This window comes from Hibiscus syriacus, unplaced genomic scaffold (genome assembly GCF_006381635.1).
Source record: "Hibiscus syriacus cultivar Baekdansim isolate YM2019G1 unplaced genomic scaffold, ASM638163v2 tig00111539_pilon, whole genome shotgun sequence".
In the NCBI taxonomy this organism is placed as follows: domain Eukaryota; kingdom Viridiplantae; phylum Streptophyta; class Magnoliopsida; order Malvales; family Malvaceae; genus Hibiscus; species Hibiscus syriacus.
The window spans coordinates 31,574-51,332 of record NW_024063113.1 but is presented as its reverse complement, the minus strand read 5'-3'; the positions used below and the strand labels follow the sequence as shown (position 1 = coordinate 51,332).

The 19,759-nt window shown below is 34.1% G+C and overlaps 1 protein-coding gene and 2 pseudogenes across 1 annotated transcript; 1 reads left to right on the top strand and 2 right to left on the bottom strand.

The window, feature by feature from the left end:
- Nucleotides 1–6,881: 6,881 nt before the first annotated feature.
- On the bottom strand, nucleotides 6,882–8,683 carry LOC120164452 (annotated as a pseudogene).
- A 369-nt stretch (nucleotides 8,684–9,052) lies between these two features.
- Nucleotides 9,053–11,579, top strand: LOC120164448 (transcription factor bHLH81-like). Its single transcript, XM_039174166.1, has 5 exons — nucleotides 9,053–9,752; nucleotides 10,000–10,143; nucleotides 10,224–10,289; nucleotides 10,919–10,987; nucleotides 11,136–11,579. Exons 1-5 carry the CDS (start codon nucleotides 9,297–9,299, stop codon nucleotides 11,181–11,183), a joined length of 783 nt encoding a protein of 260 aa, XP_039030097.1. The 5' UTR covers nucleotides 9,053–9,296; the 3' UTR covers nucleotides 11,184–11,579.
- Nucleotides 11,580–12,807: 1,228 nt separating this feature from the next.
- On the bottom strand, nucleotides 12,808–15,355 carry LOC120164445 (annotated as a pseudogene).
- Nucleotides 15,356–19,759: the final 4,404 nt, after the last annotated feature.

Genomic DNA, 19,759 nt, shown 5'->3' with positions numbered 1-19,759 from the left:
AGTTTCACATATGTATATATATATACCTTATATAGCACATACTTCTCATAACCTTACATTCAAAAGCATGTCAACACATATATTCATGCATACATACAATTCATGTCATTCATATACGTATAATCATATATTCATGCATTCCAACATAGGAAATAGACTTGTCGCAAGTCTTGTTTCCATTTAGCACCATAAACTAACTAATATGCACTCACCTGGCCTCACTAGCCAAATCCAATCTCTTATCTTTCCCTTGATCGATCTTACTTGCTAAACGTTCCGGAATTGCTTTATGCGTAGAATCTACATAAATGTACATTTCGAGACCATCATTAGATACCTACACCTTGTAATTGGATACTATCAATTTAAACGAACTTATTAAATCTATATCCCCAATTTTCCTTTAGGGGGAATCGGTTCCCCCCCCATGGGGGTATCGGTTCCCCTATGACATACTGGAAATTCTTGTTCGTTTGAAGGGGTATCGGTTCCCCTTGAATGGGTACCGATTCCCCTTGCCCAGAATTCATATTTTCAACCCGAAAATTACTTCATTTCCTCTCAAACACTTCATATATCATCCCCTTTTCATCCTTAACTCTAGTACACATACTTAAACCAATCTATATTCATTTATTTCATCTTAAACCTCAAAATTCTATCTTCCATATAAGATTCAAAAATCATACCAAATTTCCAATGTGTTCTAATTCCAATTCTAACACTTCCTACCTCTTAATTTAATCCTTGACAAGTCAAATTCAACTTCACAATCTATTAACTCCTTCCATATCAAAAATTCACTTAAAAACTCATTTTTCTTAATTTCTCATAACTTGTTAATCTTTGAGGTTTAAGCCCCCTAAAGCTTTCCTTAATCTTTCTTAATATCCCAAGAATCAAAACAAGCTTTAAAACGAAAGAATTAACCAACTAAAGACTCACTTACCTTATACCAAGCTTCACGGTGGAGAGGAGGAAGAAGAAGACTGAAGAATGCTCTGGACTCTTCTTCATACGTGCTTATTACCCTTAAAAAAAATTATAAAAAATCTTTCTGGTCAAATGACCATAATACCCTTAATTTCCTTTAATAATTACCAAATAACCTTCAATATATATTCAAATAATCATTGAATTCTTTCATTCTTCTACTTTAGTCACCAAATTCTGAAACTCTACAATTTGGTCACTAACCCGGTATTGCGGATGTTACAAATCTCCCCTCCTTTAAAAAAAAATTCGTCCTCGAATTTTTCACTAAACAACTTAGTAAGAACATATCTTCTAATGTTCTTATGTTACTTCTTTTACTTAATCCTTCTTTCTCTTAGTTCTTCAACTACCTTTTTCCTTTATACATCTTTATCATGTTACTTATCCTATAACCAATAGCATCAGTTCTTATCACTCAAAATCCTTAATCAATCAAATTCTTTATCAATCTTTAATTACCTTATAACCATACCAAACTTGTATTTCGTCATCATTTGACCAAAATACAACTTTAAATCTTTTTCAATGTGTCTATATCAAAAATTGTCCTATGTACTTCCATAGTAATCGTATCTGATCCTTTAAATCAATCCCTTCCATTTCTTTATTCCTTATTCCTTATACATTAATCATATATTTCCTTTCATGTTCATATACTCTTGTCTTATTACTTATACTCATCTTTATGTACCAATCTTCATTGCATCCTCATTACTTTAATAACCCATTTCTTATACATAACTTCATTCTTTATCATTCTTATACTTGTATTTTTCTTCCTGAAGATTCCATGCAAACACTTATCTCAGTTTCTACATCATAGCTATCTGCTCAGAATATACAACCATATTCAAATTCACAACATAATCAATTAACTCAACTTTATCTTTTCCTTCAATCCTATTATTCTTTCCCTTTTACTCTGACAGCTAGTCAATAATATATGTTCAATCTAGGGTACAAACCCTAATCAACCAAACACATACATCCTGTCAAATCGAAATTATCTTAAAAATTCACTTACTCAACTTATCAATTTCACCTCTATTCTCTTACATCCTGAAATTTCTTTTGCTCAAACTCAACATTCTGACTTCCTGTGTCTTATAATTTGATCATCGATATACACATTCTCAAACTCTTCTTATCAATCCTCAGCTTTACTTAAATATACAAATTCTTACTTCCTTTTTCCTTTACTATACCTCATTATTATGATCCAAATATGCAACTGTATCCAGATCCATTGCAGATCTGGTTATCATATCCTGACAATATTTTATATCTTATAATTCCAGTACATTTCCATCGCATATTCTTGTTAGCTAACGCTAACTTTTCCGTCTTAACTGCAAATCCTTATCATATAAACGCTCTGGCTTATACACAATGTTATTCCTTCATTTCGAACTCATAAGCTCTGACATATACATCTTATACACTTGTCACTGATGCACTTATCCTTGAGTTCTTCTATACGTAATCATCACGTCATTAGGTCTTTTTAACATTCTTATGGTGACACCCATTCACCATATTCTATCTTATTCACATAATAGCAAAACTACTCTACATCGTTTTTCCGATTCCAAACGATGAAAATTTTCTATCATTATTCAGATATGATTTCAGCTTTCTGAAATCAACTTTTGATCTTACTAGGCATTTCCTGAGGTGTCCGCTCTTCATCCTGCCTGGCCAGGGCAAGTGAATATCTATCACAATCAGGAATATCACCTTTCACTTACTTCGAAATTATCACGATCGGATTTCTACTGTGTTAAACTATTCTTATTTTATTAGCAAGACAACGTATTCCTTACACTATCAGATCAGAAATTTTTCAATCTATGTTGGCATGTACACCTTTTATGACCTTTTGGACTTCGGTTTATGCCGAGAATCGGCTAAACCATAGCTCTGATACCATTAAATGTAACACCCCCAACCCGTATCCGACCCGAATACGAGTCCGAAGTGTCACATTGACTTTTCAAACCTTGACTCTTCAGAAAAATCCCGGGAAATTTAAAACTTTATTTAAAACAAAATACAGACTTTATCAGAGTGCTCGTACTTAATGACTTATTACATGCCAACACTTTATACATAACCAAAAACATACTTTATCAAATATTTCTGATCTGATCTTTTGGTAAGGAAAACTGACCTGTCTTGCTCCGCATCACTCCTTACTCTTCTCGAAACCTACGTGTGAAACAATCACACGCTAAGTCGAAGACTTAGTGAGGCATAACCACTTATAATGCACTTTAAAACATATATTGATACATGCATGTTCTGTTCTATCATGTTATAGCAATTCCAGGCATTTTTCATATCGTATAGAATCATATCAGATTAATCGCAGTAAATTCATACATACACATAATTCATCATTCACATGTTATCATATAATCACATACTTTTCAATCAAACACTATACACACACATCATATAATTTCTATAGCATTTATCATACCACTAACTTATATTTGTTCATATCTCTGGATTAGCCCATGTACATATGTGAGAACTATCGATATGTGAGTCTATAGAGGTTGTGCACTATGCTGTCACCACAGCTCGTATAAATGCACCGAAGTGCCCCGTAGAATTGCACCGAAGTGCCCGTAGAATTGCACCGTAGTGCCCGTAGAATGATGTCCATAAGGACCACGTAGAATTCCTTAAGAATCATATACATATACTATGGATCAAGTATGTGTCTTTCAAGACTTCACACAGGTTCCAAAGGATATACATATGTCCTAAAGAACCGAATAAACCCTCGACTCTTGGCATGCCAACTATACCCCTAGCTCTCATGACACATAACATGGGCGTTATCATTTATTTCATTTCAAATATACACATAAACTTGTAACTCACTTTCACATATCACGTATCACATAGCTTCTTTCATATGATCACATAGTCACGTAGTTCACTTACCCGTAGATCATTTCCATATAATTCACATGTCACATATGTCATGTTTTCATATAATTTTTATCATTTCTCACCCAATCACCTTTATTCATATAACATACTTATCATATCTTGTTCACATAAGATCATATACTTCATATAATATATCGAAACACCTAGAACACTTTCACGTAGCTTATAGTCATAAGTTTTATCTCGTATCATATACTTGTTTTCACATATATTTCCTATCAATTCTTATGCCATCACATAATTCCTTTAACATACATAACATATCATGTAACATTATAATAGAAATACTTTAAGTCATATCACTTAAAGCACATATACTTATAGTCACATTGCTTATATCTTAATCGTATGCCTTCTCTTAAACATATATATTCACATGTTCAGGTAATTCACCATTTCATCACATAATTGGGTATTCATATAACTCATTTCATTTCATTTCATATCTATCTATATATATATCCTCAAGATTATCCTAATATAAATCATATAGCACTCTTATATTCGTATTCATCTAGGGCAGACTTATAAACATATCTCACTTCTATTATTTCTATATATCTAATCTGTTACTTAATTCAATTTCTTATAGCTCTTATAATCTTCTCATATAACTTCACAATTTCTATCATTCAACCCATGTGTTATAGTTTTATTTAAACCTATGAATCTTTCCCATCTAGCTTATCTTATACGTTCATCTTATCATTTATGTTCAAATCCCCTAGTTGGTGTACTATTTTCACTTCATCCTATAGATCAATATTATCCAGTTTATTTCACTTATCATATAAAAATATAATTATATTTTACTATGATCACATAGTTTATATCTCATACTTTGCTTCTCATGTTCACCTATATCATGTCATATGGCTCATATCTTTCTCATGCAGTCACATAGTTCAGTTTCACATGTATATATATATACCTTATATAGCACATACTTCTCATAACCTTACATTCAAAAGCATGTCAACACATATTCATGCATACATACAATTCATGTCATTCATATACGTATAATCATATATTCATGCATTCCAACATAGGAAATAGACTTGTCGCAAGTCTTGTTTCCATTTAGCACCATAAACTAACTAATATGCACTCACCTGGCCTCACTAGCCAAATCCAATCTCTTATCTTTCCCTTGATCGATCTTACTTGCTAAACGTTCCGGAATTGCTTTATGCGTAGAATCTACATAAATGTACATTTCGAGACCATCATTAGATACCTACACCTTGTAATTGGATACTATCAATTTAAACGAACTTATTAATCTATATCCCCAATTTTCCTTTAGGGGGAATCGGTTCCCCCCCATGGGGGTATCGGTTCCCCTATGACATACTGGAAATTCTTGTTCGTTTGAAGGGGTATCGGTTCCCCTTGAATGGGTACCGATTCCCCTTGCCCAGAATTCATATTTTCAACCCGAAAATTACTTCATTTCCTCTCAAACACTTCATATATCATCCCCTTTTCATCCTTAACTCTAGTACACATACTTAAACCAATCTATATTCATTTATTTCATCTTAAACCTCAAAATTCTATCTTCCATATAAGATTCAAAAATCATACCAAATTTCCAATGTGTTCTAATTCTAATTCTAACACTTCCTACCTCTTAATTTAATCCTTGACAAGTCAAATTCAACTTCACAATCTATTAACTCCTTCCATATCAAAAATTCACTTAAAAACTCATTTTTCTTAATTTCTCATAACTTGTTAATCTTTGAGGTTTAAGCCCCCTAAAGCTTTCCTTAATCTTTCTTAATATCCCAAGAATCAAAACAAGCTTTAAAACGAAAGAATTAACCAACTAAAGACTCACTTACCTTATACCAAGCTTCACGGTGGAGAGGAGGAAGAAGAAGACTGAAGAATGCTCTGGACTCTTCTTCATACGTGCTTATTACCCTTAAAAAAAATTATAAAAAATCTTTCTGGTCAAATGACCATAATACCCTTACTTTCCTTTAATAATTACCAAATAACCTTCAATATATATTCAAATAATCATTGAATTCTTTCATTCTTCTACTTTAGTCACCAAATTCTGAAACTCTACAATTTGGTCACTAACCCGGTATTGCGGATGTTACAGTTGCAGACAGGGGTGGACCTAGGAAAAAAATTCAGGGATTGTATAAAAAAATTCTTATAATTTTTTTTAGGGGTTGCACAATATTAAAGGTGACACTTGTATTAATTAAAAAAATTAGAAAAAATTAACACTAAGTAGACAATTTGTATAAATTTTTTTTTCTATAAGAATTTATCTGAAATATAGAGATTCTACCTAAAAATCACAAAATATATATATAAAAATACTAAAATAATATCATTTGATCAATGATCCTCACAATTTGAGGGGTTGCCCGGGCTACTTCTGGCAACCCCTGGGTTCGCCCCTGGTTGTAGATCCAGTAGCTAAAATAAGCAGGAAAGGCCGCCCCTCACCGGCACCGGCAACCACCGGTTCAGAGGAGGAAGTGATGAAGTCAAGAATGGTTAGGCTGAAGAAGCTAAACACAAACTCATCAGTGATGAATATTCTCACACTAATGTCTCTCACCTGGCGTATTGTTTACCATGGCCAACGCCTAACCTTAACCTGCTAATGAGATTGATGCTATAGATACTTTCACTCCTGTCTTGTAACATAATACTTGATCCTGTTTAAAGATTTAGTCTAGGACAGTTTGGTTTTGCAACACTTCTTTCTGTGCACTGTAAAGTAAATGTTACATATATATACATAACTATACTGGGATTGTTCATCACTGAGCTCCCTTTGTCTTTATTTGGGTTGAACTAGGAGTCCTCTCATTAACATAACTAAATTCCCTCTTCTCCAAAATTTCTCCCAACCTCTCTAGATTGCTTGACTCAAAAGGTGAGATAATCCAACCAAGGGAAAGGAATGAACTATGTTTCCAACCTAAATCCAGCTCAGACCAGGCTCCTTTTTAACCCCTCGCTGTTGCATCAGTTCTCTGACACTCGCAGCTAATGGTTCTACAGCAGCATCAGCATAGATGTTGTGAAGAAGAACATAAGATGCAGACTCTTGGGGTTCAAGCTCAATTACTTTCATTGCAGCTCGATTCCCAATTACAGTGTCCCCATAAACCTTGCAAGCAATCAACAAGGCTCGCCACAATACTGGATTATTCTCGAAACCCGAGGTGAGGATGAAATTTTCAGCCTCTGCTAGCCTTCCTGCACGATCAAAGAGGTCAACAACACAGCAGTAATGCTCTATGCTGTTTTCAACACCATAATCTTTCATGCTTTCAAAGTATCTGCAATAACTCGAAAGGTTAATCACATAGTTATTATGAATAAAAGCAAAGAAATAAAATCTGCTTGAACAGCTCCCAAGGAGATTGGAATAGAAAATTCAGTGCATATGGTGTTCTATCGTCTGTCTGCTATTCTATATAAAGCTAAATTATGTCCACAGCTTACTAAAGTTAGTTAATCATTAAGTTCCAAGTACTAACAATTTCCCATTGTAAAAAATTGAGAAGCGATCGATTCAGGCTAGAAATTTAAGGATGCAATGTGTCCCTACAACCCCTCACGTCCTCATGCATCCATCATAAATACAAATGCACTTAGAAATGATAGAAGAGATCCATTGGCATACTTTAATCCTTCTTCGACCAGCCCACCATAACTGCAAGCAGATAAAACTCCTACAAATGTAATCTGATTAGGCTTAATCCCGTGTTCCTTCATCAACCCAAAGAGATTTAACGCATCCCTAGCACATCCATGTTGAGCGCAGCTATCAATCATCACTGACCAAGAAACCACATCAAGATTCTCGATCTCTCGAAATGTCAGATTAGCGGAATCTATGTTACCACACTTTGCATACATGCAAATCTGTGAGTTTTGAACAATTCTGAAGTTCCCAAAGCCACTTTTCACAACATGTCCATGAACCTGCACACCAAATCTTGCAATTGCTAGATCTGCACAAGCACTCAAAATGTTTGAGATAGTGAATTCATCTGGTCTTCCTCCACAGGCCAACAGTTCATAAAAGAGACTCAATGCACTTTCAAATTTCCCATTCTGAACATAGCCCGCAATCATGGAAGTCCACAAGACAATATCTCGTGTTGATGTTGATCTAAAACATTTCAGGCCATCTTCAGTTGATCCCATCAGGGAATACAGTTCAATAATTGCACTTCCTATGAACTCATCAGACTGCAAGTTATACTTGCATATTTGAGCGTGAATTTGCTTGCCGTAGACAAAATCTGCAAGTGCAATACAAGCTTAAGCATGCTGAGAATGTAAATTTTGAGGGCTTCAATCCTTGTCTTTGTACTTCAAAGAAAATTCTGCAGGCTTCCTTTGCGCATTCCTTGCTAATGCTTTCTGTTTCTATAAATCCAGATATCATGGCATTATACATGACAATTACGGTTTGGCATGCTTGTAAAAACTTTGATTGCACTATGTAATTCTCCCTTTTTCGCATAATATCAAGCAATGCTGTCCCCACAACAATGTCGATATCGAAACCAAGTTTCATCATACATCCATGAAGCATTTTCCCACACATTATCCTTACATCCTTGTTCGTACAACAAGCCTTCAAGACACTTCCCATGGTATAAGTATTCAGGTTGAAGCCATTTCGATGCATGCTTGTTAATAGTTTCAACATCTCGTTATTGTTATTCATAGCTCTGATTGTTTTACGGTTTAAAGAAATTATTTTGATAGAAATGGAGTAATAATAAGATTTAAAATATGAATATGACAGCTAAGAATAATGACCAAATTTACTGTTGACACTGTCCTTTGGATCTCCTTAAATTTCCCAAATCTAACAGTTTCACACCAAACCCTTTTTTCCACGACTTTTACCCCAACTATGAAATAATTAAAACGAATCTACCACCAATAATTAAGCGGTGCATCCACGTGCCTTCTTTTCTGAATTCTAATTGGTCCGTGATTTTCATGAGAAGCCTTCGCACCTGCAAAACACTTTACACACTCTATACTATTCCAGAGGTTTCGGTGAAGAGGAAGTCTGACATGAATGAAAATGATGAGGTTGCACTTTCTGGCCTTACATGTTTCATTTTCTGATAGAAAGGACTTACTCACCGTTGGATCTTTCTTTTCCAAAACATTCTGTGCTAATCCAACGGTTTAAAAAAGGTTAAAAAATGAGGAGAGTTTTATTATGTTTAGGGCATATCCACATAGAAAAAGGGGAACCAAAGAGGAAAGTTGTTTCTGTTCGTAGGTTCACGAAGCTAACTCCCTCGAACTGAACAGAGAAGCAGATGAAACCGACGCCTGCCGGAAGTATCAGCTCCAGCGGTGGTAGTGGTGGTGAAGGGAATCGAGCTGGACTTGCCCGCTTCCGCTCAGCGCCAGCCACCTGGTTGGAAGCTCTTCTCGAGGAAGACGAAGAGGACCCATTAAAACCTAACCAGTGCTTGACTCAGCTACTCACCGGCAATTCCTCCACCATACCCACCCTTCGAATCCCATTATCTTTTCCTAACTCGCCCGATCCAGCTGGGTTGTTTGAACCTTCTGGCTTTCAGAGACAAAACAGTTCTCCAGCTGATTTTCTTGGGAATAACTCGGCTGCTGCCTCTGATGCATACTTCCCTAACTTTGGAGTTGCTGCAAATTATGATTATTTATCGCCAAATATGGATGTTTCTCCCTCCAGTAAGAGGGCTAGCGAGCTTGATACGCAATTCTCACCCGCAAAGTTTCGTTCCCAGTTGGTAAGGCTAAGAGATAATATGGTTTCACCGTCTTTGAATTGCCTGTAAAAAAAGAAAAGTACTTGGTCTTCTTATTTATTCTTTAAGTCTTCTTTTAATGGTTTAGGGCTTTAGGCTTTAATATTTACTTGTAAAGCTCACCAATTACTAGCAATACACGTCTAGCCAAAAGGGGGAAGTATAAATTTGCTCTTTTGAGCAAAATTATAAATGGCTAAGTTCCATTTTTTTTATATTTTTTGTGTAGAAAGGAGAGCCAAGTGATCAGATTTCTGGTGGGTTATCAAACCTTTTAGACTTAGATATGGAGAAACTTTTGGAGGATTCGGTGCCTTGCAGGGTTCGCGCCAAGCGCGGTTGCGCGACTCATCCTCGAAGCATTGCAGAAAGAGTAATTGTATTCATTTCATTGATAAGAGCTATAATGGTGTTTATGTTGAGCTCTAACAATTCAATTATGTTTTTTGTTAGGTTCGGAGAACAAGGATTAGTGACCGCATCAGAAAGCTTCAAGAGCTTGTACCCAACATGGATAAGGTAGGCTACTTCTTGAGATCATTTTTACTTAAAAGAAAAAGAAACTCATTGGAAGTTCTAAATTCTAACCTATATTAGTATATCATCCTAATCAAGTTTCATGCCGAATGCATTGGTTTAGAGAGCTAGTTCAATTTGGCGATGTTGTTTTATCGGAACAAGCTCGAAAACAGAAGAAAGAGCCTTTGATTTAAAGTGTGCGACCAGCTTGTTCAAATTTGTATTAGTTACTAAAAAATCATAGATGTAGTTAATTGTTAAGGTTATCATTATCTAATTTGTAGTGTGCCAGTAAGAAAAAAAGGGGAATTTCTCAAATTGTCAGGGTCTAAAGGATTGTGGTAACACATACAAGGCATATGGATTCATTACTCTGTTGCGATTAAATCTTTATTGTCTGGTGTATCTATTACTGGAAGTTATTGCTCTGTTAATCATCGTTCCTGTTTAACATGTACGGCATGAGCAATATGAAGTGTGCAATGAAACTTCATTTCTATAAATAAATTCTAATGTGAGTACAAATGTATTGGCTGTCCTGTAAATTTGCATGCAGGTGTACATCATATCATGCAAAATCTTCCGATGTACACTGTTTAACTTGGCGATTTTCTTTCTTGTACTATCAGCAAACCAACACTGCAGATATGCTGGAAGAGGCGGTAGAATACGTTAAATATCTTCAAAGGCAGATTCAGGTACGTGGTCTTCTGAAAGGATTTTATTTTCGCCTCTTTGCTAGTTGGTAATATGTATGCTATGAAAGTGAGAAAGGAGGCAACACCATGGTATATCACCGGTGCTGCTGTAAACTATGGCCTACTAAGAAACCTGGATCCTTCGCAGGAACTCACCGAGCTTCAAACGAAATGCAAATGCAAAACTAAAGATTGATTGGCTACCAAGAGCTTATCGTAATTATCAGCTTTATAACCGTCTTGCCGAAGTACACTATGGTTGTTTTCGGATAAGGTTAGCTGGTAGAACCACAATGTAATTACTAGATTTACCACTTGCCTTCTTCGGCATGCAATACGCAGATGTGGATACTTATGAAGCTACGATAGCTATAGAGTTGATGTCGAGACCTCTGCTTTGCTTGGACTTGCCTACTACTGCACCTTGAAGATCACTTGGTATAATTGTAGTTGTACAATATTAACGTAGACTATAAAGTATGATTTTTTATTAACGACATAATATATAATTTTTAATAAAGTTATTAGTTTCTCATAATTCTTACTGTATATGTAGACGAGTTGTATTCAATGAAAATTTCTATTTACTTTTTAAGAATCTGTTTGCCGTGAATAGCATGGTTCGGGTGAAGAAATTTCCAAATCTTTAGCAATTGTCGGATGAGGCAACTATACACGATTCAATCTCACACCTTAGGAAAAGTTTCTCTGTAAGTCCCTGGAATTCAAAGGAGCAACACTCAATTTGCAGAATCTGTTTAATTTGTAAGTTTTAATGGTAAATAAAAGAAATTACCCGATGTCACTTTTCACGAGTGCCAAAACATGATACCATTATTACCAACGGGGTTGATTCAAGTAGTAACTTGATATCGCTTAAGCAATGTCTCAGGTTCGAGTCCTTGTGTATGCAGAAAATCTCCGTCGGAAGACATACTCACCAAAACCATGTGTGATAACTTTCAAATTCAGAGAAACCCTGAAATGAAAAATGGACAATCTTGAGCCAAATCCTATTATTTTACTAAAATAAACATAAACGAAGGTTCAACAAGCGAGAGTAATTTAAAAAAAAGAAAGGATAGGTGCAGAGACTCAATTGAAGCTATTCTAACAGATGGGGTTGACTGTTGGTAAAGGAATCCTTATGCCGAAACTCCATAAAGGAGGCACGATATACCTATATAAATAATAAAAATACATAGGTATACTACTGAAAAACTATATCAAACCCGTACTTTTTTATATGTAAAATCTATTTATATGAAAAATAAAAAGAATTGTTGTGAATCGATTTCAAGTTGCAGGTCCCTCAATACTCATTGTACGGATTATCTGATGTGTTCATGATTGTTGGTTTTCAAGAATTCTTTTTAGGATCAAGTGCCAACTGCCAAGTGAATTGAAGAGCATCGGACTTGCGTCTACATCAGCATCTTTGGTGTTGGAAACTTCTTAAGCAGTTTTCTCATCTCTGCTATTGAGAAAGTGACTAGCAAAGCTGGTCGAGATAGCTGGTTTGCAGATAATCTGAACATAACTCATATCGATTACTTCAATTGGTTGCTTGCTGCTCTTACTGCCATAGGATTAGCTCTGTATGCATATTCTACAAAGTCTGATATTTATGCAAGGTAAGTAAATCATATCTCTCTTGTAAACTATGTTATTTGGGTACGGGTGTCAGTTTGATATATGTATGTGATGGATATAATCACATACACGTCAAGAACAATGAAAAGTCCGAAATAAATCCTTGAGAAGTCAACATGACATAGCTACCATGTATAGCATACATACTTGTATTTCCTTGATTGCACTACAAATCTTACTCGGAAGAGCTCTAGAAAAGAACATATTATGGTTACAATTACATGGTAACACTCCGATTCATGGGTTAGAAGAAATTTATAACGTAGCTCCCCTAGCATAAAATGTAAGATTTAGTGGAATATACATAGAGAACCAATCCCACGACACTAAGCGCGGCAAGCAGCCAATAAAAGTAATCGAGATGTGCCCTATTCAGATTATCTGCAAACCAGCTATCTCCGCCATTCCCACCGGTTGCTTTCTCAATAACAGATATGAGAAAGCCACTTAAGAGACTTCCAACACCAATGATGCTAAGGCAGACCGCAATACCAATGCTTCTTAATTCATCAGGCATCTGATCATAAAAAAATTCTCGAAGACCAACAATAGCAAGCACATCAGATAACCCATACAGAGTGTATTGAGGGACCAGCCACCACACACGCATTGGAACAGTCACGTTTGGCTGGTCTACCAACCCATATTCTCGAGCAGTTCTAAGCCTCTTCATCTCTACTAAAGCGGCAATCACCATTGCTATACCTGATAGAGCAATTCCAGTTCCGATTGTTTGAAGCATTGTAATTCCACATGATTTTCCGGTGACAGATCTTGCTATAGGAACAAATAATCGATCATATATAGGAATGAAGATCATAATTGCAAAGCTTATGAAACACTGAAGTGAAGCAGCTGGTATTTTCAACCCTGCTGTTATTGATCTGTCCATTGTTGCACCTTATCAAGCTTGCAGCCCATATAGGTGCAAGCCTTAAAACAGTCTTTGCTTCTTCAACCTCTCTGATGCTACACACTTTTCCCTGCTCCATTGTATCGTCTGGGTCAATCAAGGCATTCTCGAGGAATCTACCACCACATTCAAAGAACCATATTTCCATGTTATAGAGATTCGTTATTGACAATGCAAAATAGGAACATTTTCCATAATTTTCAGTTCAGTGCATAAGATTTCAGTTATTTATGTTCACCAAAGCTTCCTTTATACAAATATATGTGACTTACCCTAGTTGCTTGGAACTTTCAGTAGGAAGAGCTTCCTCCTCCTTAGGAATTGCTGAAGAAGCTGTTTTTCGGTTCCTAACAGCCAAAACGAAAACTCGACCAATCCTCGCAAATGGGATTACTTCATCCTCTTTGACATTAAACCTGTAAGTCGTCGTTCCGAGCACAAAAACAAGCGGTGCAACAAGCATCACAATACCAGGTATTGCAAATCCAAGAACCCAACTTAGATTGTCTTGTATGTAATTTAAAACCAAAAGGGTCACTAACATACCAGCAGCAGTACCAAAGCCCGACCAATTAAAGAAAGAACTCTTGGCTTGGCACTCCTCAGGGTCTTGTGCATCAAATTGATCGGCGCCAAAAGCTTTAACGCAGGGTTTTTGCCCACCTTGTGCAAATGCTACCAGATATAGTGAGAAGAAGAACAGTATCACTTGAAACTGAAGCTCTGATGAAGTTTTTAATGTGACATTATCTGCATTACGAGCACCAGAAGTGGTGACAGATGGAATAGTAGCTGACAGAGTCAACAAGCCTAGACCCTGTATAAAAATGAAATCAATTAGTAGAAACTATTAAAATTATGCTACTCTTTTTAGCTTAAATCTTTAGGGTAAACTAAACTATTAGTATTTTAACTATCATTTTTATTCCGTTTTGCTCAAAATCCCATCTTAGTAAAAAATTATGCCTAAAGTTACGTTTTGATTCTATTTTGATCACACATCGTAAAAAAATTAACAAAATTGTTGAAGTGACATTTTTTATTTTTATTTTTCAACAATGATATGACATTATTTTATAGTAATCCGTAAATACTATTGTTAATTTTTTTAATGGAATGTGATCATAATGTGATTTTAAAAATAAAATAGTTGGATGATCAAAATAAAAATGTTGAATGAGAAAGCTAAGTCGAGCAACAGATTGGTCCATTACAGCTGTTTACTCAATCTTGAATTGAAAGCAACTTCTTGATTTGGGAATGATGAGTGGGTTCGAGAGAGCTCAGCAAAGGCTTCTGCAATCTAAAGTCTAAGCCCAAGCTTAAATTCAACTAATTTTTTAGCAGAAGAATCATGTTAAAACATTTATTGCTTCTTCTATATGTTCTAAATTTGGAATGAAAGGGAAAAAAATGATTTACCAAAACGTAAACAAGGGAAGCAAGGATGATGGTGCGGTATCGGCCAAGAAAAGAATCGGCAATAAAAGCACCCAAGAGTGGAAGAACTGTCGCCGCTCCCGACCAGGCGTTAACTTGAGCAGCGGAGGTGGCAGTGGACTGAGCCAGAGGCCCCGTTAAGTAAGAAATTAAGTTTGAAGAGATTCCAAAATAAGCAAACCTCTCTGCTCGACGGAAATGATGAAAGAAGCCGATCTCCAACCACCGGAGTTTGAGCGGCGGACAGGAGGGCCTTTGAAATCAAGGCACCCATTAACTGTGTCATCTAAAAGTGGAGTTTCAGCAGCGGCCAGATTGGAATTGGATATCGCCATAAGCTTTGGAAGAAGTTTGGAGTTGAGATCGTATAAAAAAGGAATTATCGCAGAGACTTAAATATTAGAAGCATGTGTGGTTAAATATAAACGTGGTTAATATCCAAGACTTAAGCATCCACTTGCCAACTTTAGGAGTGGCGTCACGCGCCCGTATTTACCAAAACTAGGGGTGTTCAAATAACCGAATTAATTCGGTTAACCGACCGAACTGAATTAGTTCGGTTAATTCAATTCGGTTATTGAATTAGTTCGGTCGGTTAACGGTTAATAAAATTTTTAGAATTTGATTAACGGTTAATTCGGTTCGAATTCGGTTTAATTAACCGAATTAACCGAAATTAAATTTTAAATTTTAAATATATTATATATAACATATGGGCTCAACCCAAATAATTAAAAACACAATTAATAATTTAAGATCCAATAACTTTTGAACTTAAATCAATATTAATTAATTAAAAAATTATATAAATTTTTTATTTTATAATTATATATTATTTAAATTAATTATAAACTATTTTTTAATTAAAAAATATTATATATATTATATATAACATATGGGCTAAGCCCAAATAATTTAAAACCCAATTAATAATTTAAGATCCAATAACTTTTAAACTTAAATCAATATTAATTAATTAAAAAATTTATCTAAAATTTTTATTTTATAATTATTTATTATTTAAATTAATTATAAACTTTTTTTGAATTAAAAAATATTTAATTTTTATATAAATTAGAAAATTTAAAAAAAAAATCGGTTAATTCGAAATTAATCGAATTAACCGAAATTTATTCGGTTCGGTTAATATGTTCAAAAAAAAATTCGGTTCGATTAACGGTTAAAGAAAAAAAAAATTGGTTAATTCGGTTATGGTTAATTCAGTTCGGTCGGCCACCGTTTTAACCGAATGAACACCCCTAACCAAAACTATTTTCTCTTTACTACTTTCTGCAACATTATTCCGTCACGGTCTCAATAATTCCCGGTTTTAATTTAAGCCTTAAAGAAAAAAAATAAGTATTTAAATTGTACTCAAATTAATTTTAGGTATTTCAATTTTTTTAGGGTAAAATATAATAATGTTCACTGAACTTTTTTAAAGCTTTTGTTTAGGTTCCCAACTTTTAAAACTTGCAATATAATCCCCTAATATTTAGTCTGTTTGTAAATATGGTCCCCCAACATTTAGTCCGTTTGCAATATGGTCCCCGACGTAACTGTTGGGGGACAATATTGCAAATGGACTAAATGTTGGGGATTGTATTGCAAGTTTTAAAATTTGGGAGACCTAAATGAAAGCTTTAGAAAAGTTCAGTGACCATTACTATATTTTACCCTAATATTTATTAGTTTCATATTTAAGTTTTTCTATACAATTTATTTATTTAATGAAAAATAATAATTCAACCTAATTATACTAAATAATATTTTTAATTATATATTTATTTATATTTATATTATATATCTTCATTACGTGAGGCGCTATGGTGCAAAGGGCACGGAACGGGGCACCAATGAGGGGGCAGACGATCTCCATTCCTGTGATGGATGGAGAAAAAGAAGTAAACAAAATCGTGCATTACAAGTGTGATAATTCCATGTAATATTCAAATAAATTATGATTATTAGATGTTATAACATCTGTATTATAAATGAAAGATACTTTATATAAATAATAATATTATTAACCAATTGAATTTAATTTAATTGACATCATTCGTGATATATTATAAAAAATATAAAATGACATATATTTGAATATTTAATATTTTGTGATTTATAGTGCGAAAATACATTTGAATAATGTAAATATCATATCAATAAAAAATAATAATTAGTCAATGATAAAGAATTTGTTAATAAATCATATTGAATTTAAGTTTAATTATAATATGAGTATACTTTTAGTTAATTTCTAATTAAACTTTTACATAACAAAAAATTGATTGTTTTTGTATTCCAACTCAGTTGGTAGAGCACAAGGTTCTTAACCTTGAGGTCGTGGGATCGAGTCCCACGGAGGGCATTTCATAATTCGGAGGTCTCCTACGAAAGCTGCTCTTAACCTGGTATTGGGGGCAGCCTACTATCTTACCTCCCTCTTACCCCATACATATGGAAAAAAAGGGACAACCATTTATTTTACATAAAATACCTTAAAATTTTATCGAATGAATATAAAAATATTAAACAAAATTGATTTTATCAAATTAAAGTAAAAAAATGAAACTAATAATTAATATAAAAACAATTGTATATGTCTCGAGTAAGATAATTCAACCAACGTGGTTAATTTAAGTGGTAAGCAGTTTGATATCTTTTAAGTAATGTCTTGAGTTCAAATCCCAGTCCTTGTATATGTAGAAAATCCTTGCTGGGAGACTCACCCACCAAAACCAGATGTGTGACGCGGGTCGGTCCGAATTAATCAAGGTAAAACCTTAAAACCGGGATAGAAAAAAACTAGATCGAACAAAAAAAACCATCAATGGTGGGTTGTCACAAACCAAAACACTGCAGCTTGGTGGTAAGATTGTTTGAAGGACATGCACCACACAAAATATATGGAGATGGCGAGCTTGGTGATTTGTTGACAAATGGCCATCAGATATTTCAATATGATAATGTAGCCATCAGAAAATTGTAGAGCATGGACCAACATTAATGAGATGATTATAAATTGTAGAGCATGGACCAACATTAATGAGATGATTATAAACTGTAGAGCATGGACCAACATTAAAATTGTAGAGCATGGACCAACATTAATGAGATGATTATAAATGTACAACAGTGTGAAATTGACTCCAAGTCCAACCACAAATCCCCCTTTCACATGAACCCGATAATTTTGGAACTGTTCGGCAATGAACTGTGGAAATATGATATAATAATGAATTAAAAGTGTAATTACACATATTATATGTTGAAATTTTTCAACACTTCAATTCTGATCTTAAAAAAAATTAAAATTGTAATAAATCGAACAGTCGAAATTCCATACATTTTTATGTGTATCATTGTTTGAGAGTTTCAGATTGTTTTCACATTTTTCATTAATGTTGTGAAGTTTTTTACATTTTCTTTATGATTAAATGTTGGGGGATTATATTGCAAGTTTTAAAATTTGGAGGACCTAAATGAAAGTTTTAGAAAAGTTCAGTGACCATACTATACTTTACCTTTTTTTTTATTAAGAATAGATGTTGCAGGTTAACCTTTAGGTTCTTGCACTCCAATACTCTTAAATTCGATCGTTAAATGATACATGTAATGTTTATAAAAATTTAATTTTTTATTTAAATTAAAAGCTTAAAATAATAATTTATTTGAAAAAAAACAAAAATTTTATAAAATTACCCAAAAAATCTCTTAAAACTCCTAATTTTAATCCCTTAGAAATATCGCCACCACCAACGTCGTCAATCGACCAAACACCCGACTTTGTTCGACCAGACAACCACCCAATGGCCGAAACCCCTTATTTTCATGATCAATTGAACATCCAATGACCATATAAATACAAGATTTTGGGATTGGCTGAAAAAGATTCTCCACGATGTAATCATCGTATGAAGTATGAGGGTTCGATTAGTAGAGATTCTAACAGTCGTACGTTGGTGGGGCTTTGGCCGATTGGCAACTTTGGTGGCGGTCAAAGGTGGTGAGGGATTGAAATTAAGAATTTTTTTTTGGGATTTTTGGGGTTTTTATAATATTGGAAAATATTGAGTTTTTTAAAAATAAATTTTAAGTTTAAGTTTTTTTAAATAAAATTTTATATGATTGACACATGTCAGATAACATTATTTTTAAATTGTCGTTATAGTCCAACTACTTAAAAATATAAAATCAGAAACGTTGAAAACTTAAAAGTGTAACGAATAAAATGATAATCATATATTTTTAACAAAAAATTCTTTAGACACATAGACTTAACTTTGTACAATTATTTTCACATTAAACCTAAATTTAAAATACATAATAGAATTATACGTCATAAGCTGGAGTTTTAAAAGGATTTAAATATATATATAATTAAATAATTAAATTTATAGAAATCATATTTAAATTATTTTAAAAATAACTTAATATTTAGATTAGATATGATTTAACATTTACAATTCGATATACTTTTGATATTCAGATTAAGTTGAATTTAAAATTACTTACGCATAAGAAAAATTAAAAATATTTGACGACGTTTAAAAATTAATAAAACACACACAAATATCATTCTTTATTAATCGACAAGATGTTGATGTGAATGTGTATGAAGGGCAGACCTCCATGGAGCTTGGGGTATCCCGGGCAACCCCTCATCCAGGGGTGGATCTCCAATTGCTACCCCTCAAAAGTATCACCCCTGCAACTCTTGCAACCCCTGACGAAGACTCCTGGGTCTGCCTCTGTGTGTATGTTAA